Consider the following 22,868-nt stretch of genomic DNA (forward strand, 5'->3'; position numbering starts at 1 on the left):
TCATTCCATAGCACAGCAGAGCAGCTCTCATTCATGTTATTGATTGTCCCTGTGCTTTCCTGCTATGTCTGCTGTGAAAAAGGTTTTTTGTGAGATGGAATCTGGTCACTGTCTCCTGACCTTCCCTGCCCAGCTGCTCACCTTCTTCACTTTCCTTCATCAGCCCTGCCCATCCACCGACTCCCTGACAGTTTGTCAAATGTGCATTGTTGCTTTGTGCTTTTGTGCTATCAGGCCTCAAAAGCCTGTATGATGTGAACCTGGAACGTGGAACCTTTAGCGGTCTCTGTACCTGCCTGTCTGCACATTTTGCCTGTGAACTCTGTTTTTTCTGTTTGCACTTTATACCCATGCCAATAAAATGCAAATGTTTTAATAAATCTGTGAACGCTTCCTGTGGGCCTGTGTTTGGCTTCTCTTCCCTTTGATGCCGGAGTTCACCGGATGTGACAGAAGTCATGTGACCTTTGTGTCGGGGCAGAAAGTAGGAGTGTGGTGGTCTGGCCGGTGGATGGACGTGAAGCACGTTCAACTTCCATGCAGGAGACCACAGTGTGTGTCCTGTCACAGACCTGACATTAACCTTTGTCATTGTATTGACTGTTACTACAATCTTTACCCAACCTTCACCATAATGTAGCTGTCATTGTTGAAAGCAAGAGAAAAATTATTAAAACAAATATTAGAGTATTTATAGAATAAATGTGTTTATAGACTAATTGTATGCCCACAAAGTAATACATGAAGATTAAAAAACGGTGCTCCTGGGGCTTTAAAATAGAACCTTTAAAAAATAATGATTAAAAAATAAAAACGTTTACAGAAAATATAGACCTAATTAAACTGTTGTCAATAATTGAAATTTAAAAATCCCTACTGGAAAGAATGGTTCGTTTAGTCAAGGATCCTTTGACCTTGAGCAAAGCTTGATCCAAAGCCAAACTGTTGAAGGAGCTCAGACAGGCTCCAGCGGTCACCTGCGCACTGCTGCACGCGCCTCTGCACAGCTGCTCCTGCACTGTGAGAGGAGCACACGGCCGCTGAAGTGAATGCAAAGCAGCTCTTTTATAATGCGCGGACACATAAACATCAATGTGAATAGTCAACAATAACATAAATCTACAATAAGTCGGTCATTATGTAAAAAATAAGTCCATATTATTAGCGACGCCAGTGTAAGCAGCGTGTGTTCGCGGCACTGCAGATGGACTAGAGCAAAGTCAGCTTCCCGGCAGCAGCCTCCCTCACTGTCACATCCTCCCCCTCCTCTCACACCATGGACGCATTTCTCACACGCTACCGACGCTACAATTAACCCTCATCGGCTGCACTGAGACGCGACCCGACCATAGAAAACTCTGTGTTTTCCCGCGGACACCGTGAAGTTCGTTTCCCAGCTGCGGAGGAGAGAATGAAGCGACTTTTTGTCAGAGCTGTGCAGGACAAAGCCATGAACCCCTGGCTGCTTTTGGCTCTCATTGGACTCTGGTAAGTGTATATTGATGAGAAGGAGCAGGAGTGTCTCTGTCATGAAGAGAGGGGGAGGTTTGTCAGGGGAAATGGTCGCAGATGTTGCGACCTCCTGCGGGTTCGCATGTCTTTGCCCTCGACAGGAACCGCTGCATCCTGGCATGTACCTGTGATCACGGTGCAGCCGGGCCTTAGAGGAACACATTTCATCCCCTGCCTCGTCGATAAGCGTTATTAAAATTAACAAACCTTGAGCCATGTATCAGCATTACTCAAAACTGTGCGGAAATCCTGTTGGTTTATAGAATGCATTTTGGAGACAGGGTGGTTTTATTACACCGGCATCTGAGTTGTCATTTCAGAGGATCTGTCATACAGCAGTATATGTCATGTGGGCTGTTGATAAACGGAAGAGGTAACCTCTGTCAGATGCTCACAGAGGTGTAAGGACAGTTGTGGGGATGTTAGGTAGAAGCTGCTGATCGTAAGAGTTGGAGCCTGGAAGGTTTAAACCTCAAATAAAATTAAAATAAAGAACAACAAATTAATTTAAAAAATATATTTCATTTTGCAATTATAGATTTTTATAGTTATTATATTTTAAAAATAGAATTTATAAACTGAGTATTAAATATTTTAGTTTTCAGGAGAGACTTAATTCTGAGTGAACAGAAATGTATTGACATGTTCAAAAGAGGATGACAAATGTGAATAGTCATGGCGATTAGACCCCATGATGAGATATCATATATTTTGGGGGGCAGTGAAGCCGCAAGTAAAACAGGAACCCAACTTGCAACTTACACAAGTGTGTGTGTGTTTTGAAGCATCAAGTGCACATTCACTTATAATGACTGTGAAGTAGAAGACATCTTGTGTCTAGTAGTTAAACCCATTCCTCTTCATCTCTGTGCATTATGAATGATCCCTTTTGCCTTCGAGTGTGCATCTTAGTGTTCACAGCAGACGATACACCCTGCTCAGGCTCAATCACCTCACTGACGAGATCCTACAGGGTGCCATGACAAGTATTTGCCTCCTCCCTGATGTCCTCTATCTTTGTACATTTCTCACACATAGTTTCAGATCATTAAACTATATATAATATAGGAAAAAGAGTCAATGTAAAATACAGTTTTTAAACTAGAAACCATCTTGCAATGAGGTGAAAATTTGTTATTGTAAGAACCCTAGCTTCAGTATTTTGTACAAGTTGGAAGTGATTTGATTGATTTCTGGGGCAGGAATGGTTGGAGACCATGGAAAGCATGAATTTTTGTGCATCGTTGAATGAAAGAAATTATCTATCTTGGAAATACTCCCGATTCAACCAATAGCTGATCTGGTGATGTGGCTGAAATGTTTAATGGTGGTATCATGAATGCTGACATTAAATTAGGCGAGGCCTTCAGTTCTTTAAATGTTCGTTGATGCGCTCTTTGAGGCCGAGCACTCCTGGGAAGTTTCAATCCTGTTCCAAGTTGTATCCATTTATAGATAATGGCTCTCACTGATTCAAGTCCCACAGCCTCAGAAGTCTTTGTAACCCTGACCGATACATTTCAATAACTTTCTTTCTCATCTCTTCTTGAATTTCTTTTAAACATGGCATACTGTACTGTTGTTGAGACCTTTTCGACAACTTCACATGAAAGAGTCTGTTAAAGTGATGTTTAGATCCAACAGGGCTGGCAGTAAACAAGCCTAATTGTGTTTGTGCTAATTGAACCCAATTAGCAATGTAATTTGGGTCATTGGTTGAACTAAGGGGTGGATTCTTTTTCACACAGGGCCAGTTGGTGTTGGATAACTGTATTTTGCATTTACTAAGGTTTCTTTGTTGTTTTTTCTTTTTTTTTTTGTAGATCTGAAAAAGAAGCAATAAGGAATATATAGTTTGTTACAGCACTGTGTCCTTCCTCCCTGACCCCAGCCTTGTTGTGTGCATTCTGTAAATTAATCTCCTCGTTTCATATTTGATTTACTTTAAATATTGTTCACAGTTTCAGTTGATCTATTTGGTGTTAATAGTTTATTATGTTTGATTCTTCAACTTAGTGATCTGATGGCAGCACAGGCTTTGTTTGTTTTAGCTTGCAAAGCAACCACTAGAAGAGATGACGGCAGAGAAAAGTATCTGAAGAAAAACATGCTGATTCAGACCACGATCACCACGAGAGTCTTCCAGGGCTCCAGTTGAATGAACACACAGAATCAAAGCAAGAAGATTTAGTGGAACTCTGCTTCGCTAGCTTTTAAACTTCAGATGAACTCGATGCAACCGTCACAACTCAGTACTAACAGCACTGAGCTGAGCACACAGAGAGACTCTGAATGTTCTGTAATGAACTGAGTAAGAAAACTTACTTACTTAATTACTGTCTCATTACAGTTCACAGACCTACAGTGCCCTCCAGAATTATTGGCACCCCTTTAGTAAACATGAGCAAAACAGGCTGTAAAATGTCTTTTATCGGTTATATTCTTAGCCTTTCACTCAAAATATTCACAAAAATGTACCTTTTCACTGAAGTAAAATTATTGAAAGAAAAAAAAAAATTGACTTTAAATAAATATTTTTCTCCAAAACATTATTTATAATAAAATAATTATAACATAATTATTGGCACCCCTTCATTTAATATTTTGTGCAGCCTCCTTTTGCCAGGATGACAGCTCTGAGTCTTCTCCTGTGATGCCTGATGAGGTTGGTGAACACATGGCACAGGATCTGAGACCGCTGGGAGCCTTTAGTTTTTTTGAGAAGTGGTCGGCTGCAGTAATATAGCCAATGAATCAGCATCTTGAGTGTTTGAGTCTGTATGTGTGGGTGTTAGGGAGGCTATAGCTCAGGCCCATAGTGTTGGTAGTTCGAACCCTCCACATGTCAGTGTCCTCAAGCTGAAATTTGAATTGCTCCTTGATATGTGTTTTGGTAAAAAGTCAAAAACATCTGCCAATTTTTTGTTGGCAAAACAAAACAAAATAAGACCCAAATTGTAATAAACCAGAAGTTAACTGTTAAACTGACATGAACAAGCAATGATGGCACATGATACACCCAAATCTAACACTGACAAAGACACTACATCCAGGTTTTCCTTGGAATCATTAGGAGGTTTAATCTTCTTTTTTGTCCTCTGGGGCCGTGTATATCCACAGCAGCCATAAACAGTACACCATGTAAATGTTACTCGTTTTTTACCATTATAGACCAACAGGTTGGTTCAGGGAACATAATGTAACAACAGTGCTAGTCACTGAGTGTGCCTTGTATTGTACAGCATTGTTTCTGTTCAAGTTATAGCACAGGGTAGCAAGGTTCATTTGTGCTTCACTGGGTTGTTGTGCTATAGTTGAGGTCGGTCATGTACTTGGAACTAGAAGTGGTCCAGGAAAGGATAATTTAGCCTGGGCTGAACGCCAAATCCTCAGGTCTCTTTACAGTATCAGGTCCATGTTCAGTAACAGAACAGCAGAGGTACACCTTGGCATAGACTGAGAATTCAGCCATGTGTAGCCACCTTTAATAGACATTGCATGAAAGGGTGGCAGAGAACACATACAACTGCCAACAGCTCTACTCATACTAAAAATTCACTGGATTCACTAATAATGCTGCTTCTCTAAATCCACTGAGTGTCTGACTTAGACTCACATCTGAGATGCCCTCAAGCTTTTCCTTGAACAAAAACATGTTGTTGTTATCTATACTTCACAATGTATAAACACTAGAGCAGGGGTCGGGAACCTTTTGGGCTGGGAGAGCCATAAAAGCCAAATATTTTTAAATGTATTTCCTTGAGAGCCATATATTTAATAAAATCCGAGTACTAAAAGCGGTATCAGTGTTTCCCCTACCATGGTCTGTGCTCCCCCCCAACGGAAGCCCGCGCCCCCCTCTGATTTTTATTTATTTAATATTCACAACTCACTTTTCACATTGAACAGGTGTTCTTTTATTAAACAAACTAAACGCTTATGTTATTTATCAAATGTATGTGCACGTTTCAGTGTCTACTGCACGGGTGTCAAACTCACACCACAATTATATCCGGCCGCGAGGAAATATAATTTTTCTATCATAAACTAGCCCGCCGGTTTTGGTAATTAAATCAATGCATGGCACAACCACGGGAAAATACATATTTGAGGAAGTATCTAAATGTGTGAATGAAATGAAACTGCCCCGGGACAAACTGACGGGACTGACGACAGACTGCGATTTGATGAAGAGAGCGGATTAGTGCAGGATGCGGGAGAAGATGCAGCGGGAGATCTGTGCAGGTGAGCTGACGGTGTATCACCACATCACACACCAGGAAGCGCTGTGTTGTAAAGCTCTGGAGATGGAACATGTAATAAGTACCGTTACACAGACAGGAACATTTATACGAGTCAATGTAAGTCTTTTCCTGAGGAAATACATTCTGAACATGGCGGTGCGATGGCTGAGTCGAGGGAAAGTGCTGAGTGGATTTTTTTTAGTTTAGTGAGGAAATCTGGCCGTTTTTGGAAGCAAAGGGAAACGCACCACAGATCTCTGGGACGAAAAGTGGCGATGTGAACTGGCCTGTTTGTGCGACATAATGAAGCATCTCACTGTTAAACCTGCAGCTTCAGGGCCGTGTGATCACGGACATGTATGATGCAGTGAGAGCCAAGCTGCCTGTGGGAGACTCTGATGCAGCAAGGAAACTTTGGTCACTACATGTTTCCAAACACTGACAAACCATCTCCACCGCTGTGATCCCGACTGCGCATGAACTGCTCAGCAATCCGTTTGCAGTTTGCAGTTGACGTGGAAACAGCACATGTGAACATCCAAATGGAGCTGATTGACCTCCAGTGTAACGACACGACTCTGTGGGTGCTGCAGTTTCCAAGCTTCACACACACACAAACACGTGCGCACACAGTTACAGTCAGAGACGGAGCGGAGGTAAGGAGAGGGGAGAACTAAAACAAAACCCGCTGCTAAATGTTTTACTTTAAAATGACACAGTATAATTATGTATTACTTGTTAAAATGTCAGCTCAAAATTGTTTGTGAGCCATAACGCGTCATCGAAAGAGCCATAGGTTCCCGACCCCTGCACTAGATGATTGATAAGAGGCTTTATCTAAATATGCTATTTCATACTGTTTTTTAATGCTACTTCACACTCATGTACATCAACCCTGTGATTATTGTACTAATTGTTATGTTTTTGCTGTGAAGCACTTTGGGCTGCAATTCTTGTATGAAAGGTGCTATACAAATAAAGCTTATTATTCTTATTATTCTTATTCTTCTTCTTCTTCTTATTATTATTATTATTATTACTGAGAACTGAAAATCACAATTTATTTAGTAAGAACTGAGATAATTTCCTTCAGTAACCAAAACAAATTACTGCTATTTGCACTATTGCCTTTCTTGTCCCTAAAAGTGTCTGACAAAGAAACAAAGTTAGCATGTGGACAACCTTTATTAAAATACCAACAGGATCAACAACATAACTCCACATTAAAAACACCAACATATCCATCAACCCAGTCAAATGGTTTAGGAGTTGGGACAGGAAATAAGGTCAAAAAGGTCAAATTAAAGCAGAATGATCTCAACGTTGTTTAGTTTTAAAGATTAGATGTGTTATCAGAACGTTTGAGAACATTTTAGTTACATATTTAGTTATATTCACTTCAACATGAGGTAGAGCAGGTTGGATCTTCGGCTCATCCAGAGCGCATGTCAAAGTGTTCTTGGGCATTATACCGAACCCCTGCTCCCGAAGGCACAGCTATCGGTGTGTGTGAATGAGTTTTGTAAGCGTTTTTACCCCCCACTACAGCCCGGGTGTAGACAGCCTGTAAAGGCTCAAGTGTACTCATTTCTAAATTGAATTTGGAATACTTTCTACCGTTGAATATTTCCAGAACACCAACAAAAGCCAATCAATGCATAAATACTCTTAAGATATATTTTCTGGCTTTCACATACAACCATTGAATTATAGTTATTATAATAACAAGCAAATACTGTCTATGTTTGTTTCTTTCAATGTTTCTTTTGTTCTACTCCACAGTGCAGCATTTGGGCCGAGTCAACAGGAAGACGAGGACTATGAAGATGTGCCCATAAACAAGACTTGGGTCCTATCACCGAGGGTCTATGAGAGCGATGTGACTTTGATCCTAAATAAACTGCTGGAGGGCTATGACAACAAACTGCGGCCTGATATCGGAGGCAAGTCAAGTTCATCCTTTGGAAATGTGTTTTGTTTAAACTCTTTTACCACGAAACACCAGAACCTTGAAAATAGCCTTGTGCAGTACTGGTTACTGCCTTGTCATTGCACGGAAACCTTTGTGAAATGTCAACAAGCTACTGCTGTCTGGGGAGAGCCTTGTATACAACCTTGTTCAACTTTTAAATTGATACATTCTTCTTCTTACAAATTAATAATTCATAAGCGACAAAAATGTGACCAGTGAGTCAGCAGTAATGTCGGCTGATCATCTCTATGTACATATTTGCTTTAAGGATCTAAGAATGTGCATAATGCGCTAAGATAGACATTCAAGGTTTTACCCTGAGAGTCATTCAGCTTGTATACAGTATTTGGTTTGTTACATACAGTCATTTTTAACATGATACAACAGAAATCCGTCAATAATCCGTATCTGTGCCTAAGTATTGTAACTTTAGTTAGTTATTGGTTATTGGTTATATTGAGTCAGTCCATCAGGAAATGTATTTTTTGTCATTAAAGTGTAGATATTCCATCTTTCAATGACATTGAGCACTTTCAGGACTTCCTGTCCATTTGGTTTTAAATGTTAGTTTGTTAGGTTCATGTATTATTTTAAAGGTGTTCATGCAGAGTGTGCAGACTTGACTGTATCAGAACAGAATCATGATTCATTGAGATGTTGTGTGAGAGGGACATGTGTTGTTGTGTAAAAAGGTGTCAGACAGTTCAAAAGTCTTAGACATTGTGTTCCTAATACCAGATGTATATTACTAGCTTCTAAAATACTCAAATAATTTAGATTCAAGCATTAAACAAACATTAAACAAACATTCGCTAAGGGACATGATTGTTTCTCCAACAATATAATAGCAGTATTTTTGCACAATTTGAAATGTCCAATTCCTTATGCACTGCAGTCCTTGTGCTATTTTTTTTCAAAATTCGGACCTCAGAATGTTGCAGGTGCAAATGTAAATAAAAATCATGGCTGACCGTGACTGAAACTGATGTTTCTTCTGCAAGTGTACACACAATTGAACCTCAATTTTTAATGTTTTCCCAAATATCTTTTGTGCAAAGAGGGGTTTACAGGTAGGAACTCCGAGTTAGGTGGCGTCCCATTTTAATTTTCATCCGAAATGTTTGAGTTTTGAGTTGTCTAGAACGCAGCACCAAAGTGGCACCAAAGTTGTAGGAAATTGACCACACTTACACATATCAACACAACTTGAACTGCCAAAAAAATAGCAATAGATTCAGTTTACTGAAAATTCAGGGTTTATGCATCTAATCACCTAAACCTACAGTCTTGAGCTTTACTTCAGCTCTACAGGAACACAATAGGATGCTGTTTGTTGTATATATTTAGGTTGATATGACAGGCATCGTCTTTTTGGACATCACCTGTTAAACATGTATACAAGTTGATGCTGTCTATGTCAATGCAGTATGTTTTGTGTTATGTCTCAGTGAGGCCGACAGTAATTGAAACAGGCGTGTATGTCAACAGCATTGGACCAGTGGACCCCATCAACATGGTGAGACTGCTACTTCTGATTTATATTTATATTTATAGTTGGATTGCCATTGTTTTTATACGGACATTCATGGTACCGAGAGGATGAATCCTGATGACTTCCTAATATTGTAAAAGTGCATTTCATTGAGTGTGAACGTTCATTCTTTCAAGTTCCTTGGCAATGGTGTTTTAACACAAGACAAACTCTTAACTCAAGGTCCATAAATAAATGTTTCTAGAGCTTTCAACCTTCATCCATTGAGATGGCATTGAAAGTGCCAGACACAGCTAGTTAGTGGTAGTAGTTTGTTTGATTCAGTGCCAAATTTCATGGAAATCCAAACAATATTTGTGGAGAAATTTTACTCCAAAAAAAGAAGTTAACTAGAGGTGGCGCTAGAGTGACAGCAAATCCCCAAAGTCATGAGGAATTATTGTCTGGGAACCAATAACAAACATAACTATAAAGATATTTTATAGACTACTTATAATGTTAGACTGATGATGGTGCTACATAAAAAGTCGCAGGATTATTAAAGTAATTACAATTCATCCTGAGGGGAAAATTATAGTTTGAACCAAATTCCATCCAATCCAATAAAGTATCCCCTAATTGCTCTGTGAATTCTTAAAGTAACCATGTAGATATCTTCTTGTAGATTCTTTTTTTTATCTAACTGGCAGTATTTGCACATTTTCTTTTTTTTCAACTGTTGCAGGAATACACCATTGACATTTTCTTTGCCCAGACGTGGTATGACAGCCGACTGAAGTTCAACAGCTCGATGAAGCTGCTCATGCTCAATAGTAACATGGTAGGCAAAATCTGGATTCCCGACACATTCTTCAGGAATTCCCGCAAATCCGACGCCCACTGGATTACCACTCCCAACCGCCTCCTGAGGCTGTGGAGCAATGGGAGAGTCATGTACACACTGAGGTAGGACAGTATTGCAAAAAAATTGCTAACCTTTTAGTAGCCATTTTTATTGTTGAAGTATCAAGTACTTATTGTTTGTGCATTCTTAGTGTTTGTATCTGTATTTATATCATCGTTTAGCTCTTGAGGTTTTGATTTAATGGTCTTTCAGTAACTTTACTGTGTTCAGTCACACTTGGGAGGGAAAAAACAATGCTGAGACTTGCTTTTTCTCTGTCACAATTCTGTTTTTGTCAGGTTGACTATTAATGCGGAGTGTTACCTTAAGCTGCATAACTTTCCAATGGATGAACACTCGTGTCCACTGGAGTTTTCAAGCTGTAGGTTGTCAAACCTTTTCCCCTCCCATTTTTGAACCCGCCATCTCGACTTCAACTTTCGTACAATGCCCACAGAGATGAGCTTCTGTGTGGGCTAGCGTAGTGGCTATGCCATTGTTCCTTCTCCTTGCCAAAATGCCCATCTGCTTGAGGCTGCCCTCTATAAGCCTGTACCAATCTATCATCTGCTCCACCAGCCGAGAGAGGAGGTCACCCAGCCCCATTTTCTCTGACAGACTTAATGAATTATGCACCTTCTCCCAGTCTGATTCATGCTGTCTGTGTCATCCTTCATTTATCTCTTGCATTATGCTTTAGTCTCTGCTGTCTTGTCCTGATCTTAATCTTCCACATACTATTGAAAAATGCAAAGACCATTCCATGGAGTTGAGAACAAATGTCAGGACCAGTACAGTCACACTAAATGTCATCAAATGAGCCCAAATCAGTGGTAATTTCCTCAACAAAGACTACTAAACTACTAAACAGATCTCACCTGAAAAACAAGCGTCCTCTTGTAGTAATACGTCAAAAATAAAAGTAGAAGCAATTGACTTTACCACCTCACACCTTGGACTGTGTCCTGTCTTCTACTAACACTCCATATTGGTTTGTTTTAACTATTAAGCGAGCCTTCCCATACTTTAACCATGACTACAATATTTCCCTAACCTTAACCAAGTGTTGGATTTGCCTATAGCGACCTTAACCATAGAGGTGGCATATCAGATATCAGACCTTTAAACATGAGCATACTTTTTGTAAAATAATCCAATTGAGAAGCACTTCAATTTCAAGTAAAATATAATTATTTCAAACATCCTTACAAACGTGTTAATGTCAAAGGGAATTTCTTACCTCCTTTAATGTACATGCTTACTTACAGGCAATACACACACGACCTTTACAGGCAATACACACACAACCTTCTACTGACTATTACAGGTATTCCTATTAAAGCTTGTGTCTACCTACCATATCGTAGTGTACAGATTATTATATGCATTTGAACACATCTTGCTCATTTGAAGAAATTTCATGAGACTGTTCAGGTCAGTTCCATCTTGAATGCTCCCCTTTGCCTTGCCATGGTACAATGTTTCCTTGTGATGTACAGTACATTGAATGACAGATATATAAACATCAGCAAGGCTTCTTATTAATTTATTATGTTTCCGTGTTTGCGGGGGTGGGGGGGTTCTGTAGATGGTTATCCCAAGAATGAGATCATGTACCGGTGGCAGAGACGTGCGGTGGAAGTAGCAGATCAGCGCTACTGGAGACTCTACCAGTTTGCCTTTGTAGGGTTGAGGAACACCTCTGACGTGGCACACACCCAGTCAGGTGAGAGTTTCTGGCCAAGTCCTCTTACATGTTGCCAGTCTCCAGTTTTACATGAAGCACTGATATTAGTTTTAGTGAGTACGGTTCAACATTATCACATAGATTCAATTTGTTCTCGTGCTGCATTTGTGTTACCGTGTTGTAAACCAATCATTTGTGTGTGTGCAGTCTTATCTGTCAGTATATTTATTTTAGTAATCCATATTTAAGTAGACATTCATATATGTGTACCTTTTGATTTATACAATGCATACTACCCCAATCATATACAAATGGTAACCTGCAACTGTTTACATAAATACCAATCTGTGCTCTCTTTTACTTTGCATCAACTATCTCCATCTTTACCTCCTGGACTTATTAATGTTTTATCTCTATATTTACCTTATTGTTAAACTTTCAGGGGAATATGTAATCTTGACGATCTTTTTTGACCTGAGTCGGAGAATGGGCTACTTCACCATCCAGACCTACATTCCCTGCAGTATGATCGTGGTCTTGTCCTGGGTCTCCTTCTGGATCAACAAGGATGCCGTCCCAGCCCGCACATCTCTAGGTGCGATATGTTTTTTGTTCATATTTTTACCCAGTTAAACTGAGCCAGAATGCAGATGTGCCTTGTTCTGGAAATCACTGCAAAGGACATCGATTTATTTCTGAAATATTTCAACATAATGAGGAAATTTAGACCCTTATAAAACTTATTTTTAAAAGGTGGTATCACATACTTATTCAAATATTGCTAAATCCTGATTGATGCAAGGAAGTATGTTGTAATAGACTGTCATAAACAGACATCCTTGACATATGTAATGACGTTTGGTTGGTTGTTTGCTTACCATGAATCCAATATGACCAAAACACACTCACAGTCCTGATGCAGAGTTGTTATGTCCATTTTTTTTAAAAGATGATAACATGACATACAAAGAACTTTAAGGAGTAAGAGTACAAGGGAAATATTAAAGTAATTTATTTTAAGCTCATCACAATGTGGGGAGGATGGGACAACATGTTTGTGCCAAACAAATAGAAATCAATACAACAAAATTAGGCCTGACTAATTCCTACCTCTGAATACAAAAGCACAAACATAAGAACTAACTAATCTAAAAAAGAGCTTCCAAAACAAATACAGGGGTGGCATCAACCAATAAACCTGATGTTTTTATACAAAGTTTAACTACATATGTGAGGAATGTAGGGGTACCACTACCTGACTCAACCTCTTACCTTCTTATATTATTCTTAACAAGTTTAACAAGTTTCTCAAAACAGTGCAACAGCTCAAGCAGGCAGAGAACAAAAGAGAGCAAACTCTTCAGGCACGGTCCTTTTATTGAGGGCCCTGACTAGTGATTGGCCAGTTTGAAGTTTGAGGGAACCAATGAGCAGCATGACTGGACTGCACAGGTGAAAACCAATCATCTTGTTAACCTGGACAGGCATGGAGAGATCAATAAAAAAGCAGGAGGGAAGGAAAACACGTCCAGTGAGGAATTTGTCTATGTGACAATCCCTTTAGGTATCACCACAGTGCTCACGATGACAACTCTAAGCACCATCTCCAGAAAGTCCCTGCCCAAGGTTTCCTATGTCACTGCCATGGACCTGTTTGTCTCTGTCTGCTTCATCTTCACCTTCGCTGCCCTCATGGAGTACGGCACTCTGCACTACTTCACCAGCAACAGACAGACCAAGAAGACTAAAGCCAACAATAACACACAGGTACCTAACACTCATTTTCTCTCTTCTTTCTTTTGAACCCACTGAATGTAACAGTAACATACTGAAATGTGTGTGTGTTTACCTGCACAGCAGAAAGCATCCAGCATGGTGAATATCCGACCCGGCACGTCCCTGCTGCAGATGAACAACATTGTGCCCTACGATGACGAGGATGACTATGCTTACGAGTGTTTGGATGGAAAAGACTGCACCACCTTCTTCTGCTGCTTCGATGACTGCCGCTCAGGTGCCTGGCGTGAAAACAGGATGCATGTGCGGGTTTCCAAGATTGATTCTTACTCACGAATATTCTTCCCCACTGCTTTTGGCCTTTTCAATCTGGTTTATTGGATAGGTTATCTGTATCTATAAAACCAGTACCTCAAAAAATTACGACTGGAGTTTAACGTCTGCAAGCATTTTACAGTAGCAAAGCTGCTATTGTTGCATCAGAAATAATAGCTTTGTTAGCAAACAAGAAACTAAATTTAAAAGACAAGTTATGACATTGCCTTGTTGTTGCCTGCCCATGTGTTGAGGTCACACTGTCCCTCAATCTACCCAAGACGTTGTTTCAGAGCAGGACAGCTCAACAGCTACTGGTTAATATGTACAGTATGGATATTTACTATCCCCAGTGGATAATCCCAAATGATTATTGTGACTCATTGATCTTTTCATCTAGCACCAAATTGAATAATCCTCTTGACATAACGAGACATTTTAAAAAGCTAAAGGCTGAAATTCCATCAATTTATTTGCTGGATATTCATTGTTACCAAGGAATTGATTCCATTTTTAAACTAAATTTCCTTTGGCAGAAAAGTGCTTTATGTTATTGGCAAACTCCACTCATACTAGCTCCAATGCTTACGACCCTCTTAGGGCCTGTGTCCACATTTTTTTCTGGTGAGTCTCATCCCAGCGTTTCTATGACAACAATATGTTGACAACATATCACCAGTCTAACCGCCGTTGTATGATGGACTAGCATCGCCCCATTGCTTGTTATTATCTATTTGTGCTACTATTTATTTATTTGACACTGTATTGTTTTTCCATGAGCACCAACCGGAGGATGCTTTTCTGCTTTGTATGAATGATCGCTGGTCACCAATGGTCACCGCTCAATCTGACAGCCGTAGAACAAGGAGGACAATCCACCGGCGAAAACGCTTACGCCGATAAATATACAACTCTCACTGGCAGCAACATTCAGCACCTGCTCGGCCGATCTGCTCCCACAAAAGGGCTTTTCCCTCTTTGTTATGAAAGTGTCCGTCTGACATATTAAGCTCAGGATAGACGGACACGGCAAAAACAAACTTCTCCTCCATTTTCTAAAGTGACGAGGCAGCCACGTGCGACAGCATACGCTCTCTCGTCATCTTGAACAATTGAAAAAAGACGCTGGTGCTCAGAAAAAGACGCTATGTGGACACATAGTCATAGACACATGTCATTATCTTTTTATCAGCAAAGAGCAACATAGTAAAACAATTTAGGAACATGTATTGTATGTGTCAATTGTATTCAACATTTGTTCACTTTCACGCGTTAAAATTAAGAAATTTGATTCTGTAATCCCAAACTTGCAAATGTTGGAATTTAAACCTACCCAGATTTAATATTGACAATGATTTGAAAGCATTCTTAAAACAAGAGCAGATATGATACTGGGTTCAGATTAGTTAACATGCTGTCAAACCCTAAACCTACCCACAGCAGCTTTGACCCAAGAAATCTTTGCACAAGTAAAACTCCAGTCTGCACAGAGGAGATATTGCCATCAAACCTGAAAAAAAAATTGCCCAAATGTTTGTTTACTCTTTGCCACCGTGCTATCGATATCGTTGAGAAGAAGAAACAAGGAGGTGAACTGCACTTTGTAGCTGTTGTATTGAAGGAAGGAGTATTTATATTCCATTGAGTTTAAAAAAATATTTAGTTTTTGTTTTGCAGGAATTTGGGGTACTGTTGGTCCCTATAATACAGGAATGGCGCATAACTTTAATCTTCATAGGGTTCTATTTTTCTAGGCAACAGGCATTCTGATCAGTGAGGTCAAACTGGGCCTCGAGCCTCTGCTCAGAAGTTACTGCATGGAATGAATTTATAACCTCCGTCATGAACAGTGATGGTTGTTTTTCAAGCAGCCAGACTTTATACTCTGATATACGTATTATATCACTCTTAAAAACACTTCAGTTCTGAATAAAAAATTCCCAAATCTAAATTGTAGATTTCCTTTCTGAATAGGTTTGAGAATAAAATGTCCTTTCCTATACAGATTATAAATGACTTGAATGTCCTTTTATACAGTTGTGTTGGATGTAAAAGACTCTATGTGGACAGATACGGTGCCACCCTGCAAACCTGAAAAACTAAAACACATAAAATGAATACATACTGAACACATCTTCTTAGAATTACTCTTCTTTTGTAATATAGTGTGTGAATGGCATGAAGGAAGAATTAACTACGATAGACTTAAAGCTGATTTTGTTTCCCCCCCCTTCATTTTTTCTTTTCGGCTACGCTGCCTTACAGATATACAGTACATCATTTCTCCAGGAATGTTAGAGGTTCATAAAGTTGTTGTGTAGTTTGAAATGATCTGGTTTACTAGAGATGGAAATCATCAGGTTGAATCATTTTGTGGATTCTAATTGTTTCGTTTGGTTCAGTTCAAAGAGTAATAGTAACCTCTCAAATGAATACCAGTAAGAGGTTGGATCAGGGTTCCTGACAGCTCTGTTTCTGACAGTTATTTAGTTCAGTTGTGAGTTCTGGATCCAACTGTTCATTCACTTCAGTACAAATCAAATCTAGGCCTTCATGAGCACTGCTTAAGATGTTAATGGCTCAGCGGCCACCGTTCTGTTCCTTCCATCATGATTGTTTCTGCGGCTCACGCTGCCTTTCATTAAACTAACCAGAAAGTATTATAGCCTACTGTACAACACAGCAGAGCATACAATGGTATTTGCAGTTGGCAGATAGGGGAGCTCCAAACAAAAAAAAACGACTGTGGAGCCTCTTGTCCACAGTCCGTTACAGGGATGACAGAGAGAGAGTATAGTGTCACACACACAGCTTTATTCGCACACAGGTAAGCGGCTATCACAAGCACAGCTGACAGATCGCTCTCCTGTCAGTCGCTCTCCTGTCCGCTGCTCTCCAGACTGCGCTGCTTCGTGGCTGAAGAAGCGTCTCCGTCTCCTCTGGAACCCAGCCTACTGCAAGAGAACAGAACCAGGCCATCACCGTGCATTTATTATGTGACTGATTACCTGATTCCGTTCAGCTGTCTGGCCTCCAGCTGGGACACTCCTGTCTCTCCCCAGCAGCCAGCGCCCTAACCACACCCCACTGCCACACACCCCCACCGCCCGACTCAGGCCGGGAGCCCACCGGCCACAAGCTAACTCCCCCCCCCCTCCGCCGAGCGAGAGAGGAAATCAGCCACAACCATCCGGTTACCCGGCCTGTGGATCACCTTGAAGTTGAACGGTTGCAACGCCAGATACCAACGGGTGATCCGGGCGTTGGCATCCTTCATGCGGTGGAGCCACTGGAGCGGGGCATGGTCCAACCAGAGAGTGAAAGAGCGCCCCAGGAGGTAATAACGCAGGGCGTCGACCGCCCACCATATGGCGAGGCATTCTTTCTCCACCATACTGTAGTTCACCTCCCGCTGAGCCAGCTTCCGGCTAATGTACAGTACGGGCCGGTCGACCCCCTCCACCTCCTGGGACAGAACGGCTCCCACCCCGCTGTTCGAGGCGTCGGTCTGCAAAACAAAAGGGAGAGCAAAGTTAGGAGAGAACAGTAGTGGCTCCCCACAGAAGGCTTTCTTTACCCTCTCAAACGCCCGCTGGCACGGCTCCGTCCACTGGACCGGATCTGAAGCACCCTTTCGGGTCAGGTCGGTCAAGGGGCAGGTCAGCTCCGCGAACCCCGGAATGAACAGACGATAGTAGCCGGCCAGCCACATAAACCTCCTGACCTCTTTTTTTGTCTTAGGTGCCGAGCAGGCGGAAATGGCGGAAGTCTTTTCCAGCTGAGGCCGCACCTGCCCGCCACCCAAGTGGTACCCCAGATACCGTACGTCCCTCCGCCCAACCGCACACTTCTTCGGGTTGGCTGTGAGCCCCGCGCTCCTCAGGGACTCGAGCACTGCCCCCACCTGCTGCATATGCTGCTCCCACATCTCGCTGTGTATAATCACGTCATCTAAGTAGGCAGCAGCATACGCCGAGTGAGGACGCAGAACCCGGTCCATGAGCCGCTGAAAGGTGGCTGGGGCCCCAAACAACCCGAACGGAAGAGTCACAAACTGGTATAAGCCATACGGAGTGGAGAAGGCCGTTTTTTCCCTGGACTCTTGGGACAGGGGAATCTGCCAGTAACCCTGGGTCAAATCCAGTGTCGTATAAAAGCGAGCCGTGCCTAACCGGTCCAGGAGTTCGTCGACCCGGGGCATTGGGTACGCGTCGAATTTGGACACCTCATTAACCCTGCGATAGTCCACACAGAACCAAATTGACCCGTCTACTTGTGGACCAGCACAACGGGACAACACCAAGCACTGCTGGACTCTTCTATTACTCCCATCTCCAGCATGGCCTGAAGCTCCGCCTGAACAATTTTCCTCTTGTGTTCAGGCAGCCGATAGGGCCGTGACCGCACCATCACGCCCAGGGGCCCTGGGCCTGGAATAAATTCTCACGTGATAACTGTCCCAGTGAATGGAGTTTCGCTCTCAGGTCCAGGACGTACTGAACTTCATTCTTACTTGTGCTAGGACCCTCCTCCCAGTTTTCTTTAACCAGGTCCAAAACACCCCGTGGCTTCCTGCCAAACAACAGCTCAAAGGGAGAAAATCCCGTGGAGGCCTGGGGAACCTCCCGCACTGCGAACAACAGAGGGTCTAACCACTTATCCCAATTGCGACTATCTTCGTGAACGAACTTACGAACCATATTTTTCAGCGTTTTGTTAAACCGCTCCACCAGCCCGTCTGTCTGCGGGTGGTACACACTAGTCCTAATGGAGCGGACGCCGAGTAGCCCGTACAGCTCGCGTAAAGTGCGTGACATAAAGGACGTGCCCTGGTCAGTCAAGATCTCTTTCGGGATCCCAACTTGGGAGATAACCTGGAACAGTGCCTGCGCCACACTCTTTGCCGAGATGTTACGCAGCGGCACTGCTTCCGGATATCGCGTTGCGTAATCCACTAGGACCAACACAAAGCGATATCCCCGGGCGCTCCGGTCTAATGGCCCGATGAGGTCCATACCAATTCTGTCGAACGGCACCTCAATTAATGGCAGTGGGCGCAACGGTGCTCTTGGAGTGGCCGGCGGTTTTAAACAGCTGACATTCACGGCAGGACTCACACCATCGCTTCACGTCCGCGCGAATGCCAGGCCAATAGATTCGGGCCATGATCCGGTTGAGTGACTTGTCGTACCCTAGATGACCGGACATGGGGTTATGATGAGCCGCCTGGAAAACCGTTTCCCGGCGGCTTTTTGGAACCAACAACTGGGTATTTAACTCTCCTGTCCGTGTGTCACGGCTCACACGGTACAGTCTATCCCTAATCACCGAGAAGTGGGGGTGTGTCAGTGCGACGTTCGGGTGTAGTGGGGAACCATCCACACACACTACTTGCTCGAACGCGTGACGGAGGGTCTCATCTCGAGACTGCTCGAGGGGAAAGTCCTCCACCGCACTTAACGGTGGAAGCTCATCACAAGCCTCCTCTGGCTCTGCACTCCCCTCCCCGGCGTTCGCCACCTCCGTCTCCCCATTGAACACCGCACACAACTCACATTTCCCTACCGCCCGTGAACGCACCCCCCCAGTCTTCCCCGCTATCTTGTCAAACGCCGGCCAATTTGTTCCCAGTATCAGGGGGTGCGTGAGGCGAGTACTAACTCCAGCCTTAACTCTATGCTTTTTCCCCTTAAATGAAATTACCAGGGTCACCACCGGGTACTCGTGAATATCCCCATGCACACACCTCACCTTCACTCACGACGCCTCCAGCAACGCCCCGGGCCGAACCAAGCGCTGGTGGACCATGGTCTGCGTACATCCCGAGTCCCACAGAGCTTGGTGAATACCCCCCTGTATACATACCGGTACACGGTACATCCCTTCCGGACCGGGGGAGGAGTCTGGCGGTGCCACAATCCGGACCAACTGCCCCACCTCCATGACTGGACAGTCCCGCCGGGTGTGGCCGAGCTTGCCGCACCGCCAGCACCCCAGCCCTGGCATTTGAGGAGCCCTCTGCGGTGCCGGGCGACCAGACGCGTAGGCTGGGTCCTGTGGAGGAGAAAATAAAGGCAACCGGGGGTTAGGGAGTGACTGGGGTCCAGCTGTCCCAGGGTTGTAGGCAGGACCCCCGGAGGATGGCGTAGTGCCAGGGCCAGCGGCCCCCACGGCAGGCCGGAACCTCCTCGGGGCTGGAACGGGCCGGAGCTGTGGAGGGGAGATGGCCCGGGCTTCGGCCCCTAGGCTCCGCCAGGGCAGGGAGAGGTGGTCCTCCGCGAGTCTGACGGCGGCTTCAAGGCTGGCCGGACGGTGACACTGGACCCAGTTCGCCGAGGAGAGGGGGAGTCCTGCGATGAATTGCTCCAGGGCCACTTGCCCGACGATGTCCTCAACGGAGTTGACTCCAGGCTGGAGCCAGCGCCTAGCCGAGTCGAAGAGCTGCTGGGCGAAGGCGATCCGCCTTCTGGTACGCCGCCAGGTCTACGAGCGTCTGGCTCTGCTGTTGCTGAAGGGCCGCGGTGCCCTCGTGCATGGCCGCCAGACGCTGGAGGATCAGCCCTAGTGGGCTCTGCGCAGCTACCTCCTCTGTCATGTCCCTGTTCAGGCGCCACTTGTGGAGCCTCTTGTCCACAGTCCGTTACAGGGATGACAGAGAGAGAGTATAGTGTCACACACACAGCTTTATTCGCACACAGGTAAGCGGCTATCACAGGCACAGCTGACAGGTCGCTCTCCTGTCAGTCGCTCTCCTGTCCGCTGCTCTCCAGACTGCGCTGCTTCGTGGCTGAAGAAGCGTCTCCGTCTCCTCTGGAACCCAGCCTACTGCAAGAGAACAGAACCAGGCCATCACCATGCATTTATTATGTGACTGATTACCTGATTCCGTTCAGCTGTCTGGCCTCCAGCTGGGACACTCCTGTCTCTCCCCAGCAGCCGGCGCCCTAACCACACCCCACTGCCACAACGACTTATTTGGACAGTGACACAAATCTTATTTTCTTGTATTCAACTTGCATCCTCAAGTTGAGCTTAATTCAGCCGCACCAACAGTTCTTGACAAGACACTAAGAAACAAGTCTGCGCTGACTGCCAGTTCTTCCTGCTATGGGACAAACAGTTAAATAGCTTTGTTGTGGGGTCAGTAAGCAAGTTATGTAATGCTAGCTGGTGTAAATCAGTCAGATACTGAAGGACCTAAAAATATTACTCATAACATCATCATCATTATTGTCTCCGCTGTTCAGTATAGGAAGTATAAGTTGTTGAATAGTCAAGGATTGTGTACCCTAACAGTGTATTATGGTATAATGGAATTTTTATATCTACCAGTTAACTATCACTATACTGTGCATTCATTCAGAATGCTGAATCCTCGACTTGTTTGTACTATTTATAAAAGAGAGAGAAAACACAGATGAGTACTACTTCTTCAGGTATTTTTCTCACGCTCTAAAATGTAGGAATGGAAATGTGAAACATGCAGACAATAGAGAATGAGAATGATACACCGACATCTGCCCATTACATTACTACAGACAAGAGGTTCTTGAACTTTTCACATACACCAAAGAACTGTTGGATACTTTTTAGTATGTCCTGTTTGAACGTCAGGTCGCACATCAGTTCTGATTGCATCATGTGTAAAACATCAAATAACGAATTGACACATAAAACAGCATTTCCACATTGTCGAGATGCCATATCGCTGACAGTTTTTATTTATATAAAGATGACATAATAGCTATTAATTAACACAGTAATATCTGAGGTGTTTTTTATCCACCATGCAAATATCTAACAAGGAATGTACTGAAAGCCACATTAATCTATGCAAACATGAACATTGTTGCAATTTTTTATTTAGGGTGTAATAACTCCTAGTTTACTTTGTTTGGTCTGAACAAGGGATGTACAATATATAAAATTATTTTAATCGATTATTGTTATGGTAATAATTTAGAACACTTTTATAGTGCACAAATAAAACTCATGTATGAGGAATATCTATAACAAAATGTATGTACATCCTTTGCTCATGTACTTACTTCCCTTGTCAATTACAACTAACCCAGTTTGTAAAACATGACACACCACACCATTCTTGTCTAAGTTGGAGACATAAAATAAGTATTTGTTCAGATGTCCCTCTTCTAAATGAGTAAATACTCCAGAACACAAATGAAAAAAGATTTAATCATAAAGTTCATTTCCACAGTGCAGTTCCTCCAGTACTCACCACACTGCTGCTCTCACTTTCTTCTTTCAACAAATATACTGTCCTCACCCACTAATTAAATGCAGGTAGTTCTACTTGCCATTTTTCTTGATAATTTTAACAATGGAACTGTCAATCAACTCAGCAATGCCTACACAGTTGTTTCACATCAAAAGCCTTCCAGCAGCTCAAAGGGTATACGGCCTTTTAATGTGAAACACCCACAGTAAGTGTTGGGTTCCAATGATGGTTAACAATGAAGAAAAACAACACACACTGACCCAATTCACAAAAAATGACATTCAATCCAACACTGACAAACATATTAAAGCTTCTTGAAAATAAAACACATACATTTGGTGTCATGCATACAATATAAAGCATGACAGCAGAAAAACACTATATATATATATATATATATATATATAATATATAATATATATATATATATATATATTTATATATAATATATAATATTATATATATAATTATAATATTATATATATATATATAATATATATATATATATATATATATATACTATATTATTATATATATTAATATACTATATATATATATTATATATATATTATTATTATATATTATATTATCTATTATTTCTCTCTCTTTATCTCATCTTTATCTATATCTCTATTATCTTTCTCTCTATACTATCATCTTTATCTTTTCATATCTCTATCTATCTCTTCTTTTCTATATCTTCTCTCTCTCTTCTTCTCTTTCTCCTCTCTATCTCTCTCTTATATTCTCTCTCTCTTCCTCTCTCTCTCTTTCTCTTCCTCTCTCT

At 42.4% G+C, this 22,868-nt stretch overlaps 1 protein-coding gene across 1 annotated transcript; it reads left to right on the forward strand.

The window, feature by feature from the left end:
* The first annotated feature begins 1,411 nt into the window (after positions 1 to 1,411).
* On the forward strand, positions 1,412 to 16,156 carry gabrg1 (gamma-aminobutyric acid type A receptor subunit gamma1). Its single transcript, XM_029460461.1, has 9 exons — positions 1,412 to 1,488; positions 7,539 to 7,699; positions 9,177 to 9,244; positions 9,945 to 10,165; positions 10,403 to 10,485; positions 11,692 to 11,829; positions 12,233 to 12,385; positions 13,355 to 13,557; positions 13,648 to 16,156. Exons 1-9 carry the CDS (start codon positions 1,412 to 1,414, stop codon positions 13,927 to 13,929), a joined length of 1,386 nt encoding a protein of 461 aa, XP_029316321.1. The 3' UTR covers positions 13,930 to 16,156.
* Positions 16,157 to 22,868: the final 6,712 nt, after the last annotated feature.

The sequence above is a fragment of the Cottoperca gobio genome, chromosome 22 (assembly GCF_900634415.1).
Source record: "Cottoperca gobio chromosome 22, fCotGob3.1, whole genome shotgun sequence".
Taxonomy (NCBI): Eukaryota; Metazoa; Chordata; class Actinopteri; order Perciformes; family Bovichtidae; genus Cottoperca; species Cottoperca gobio.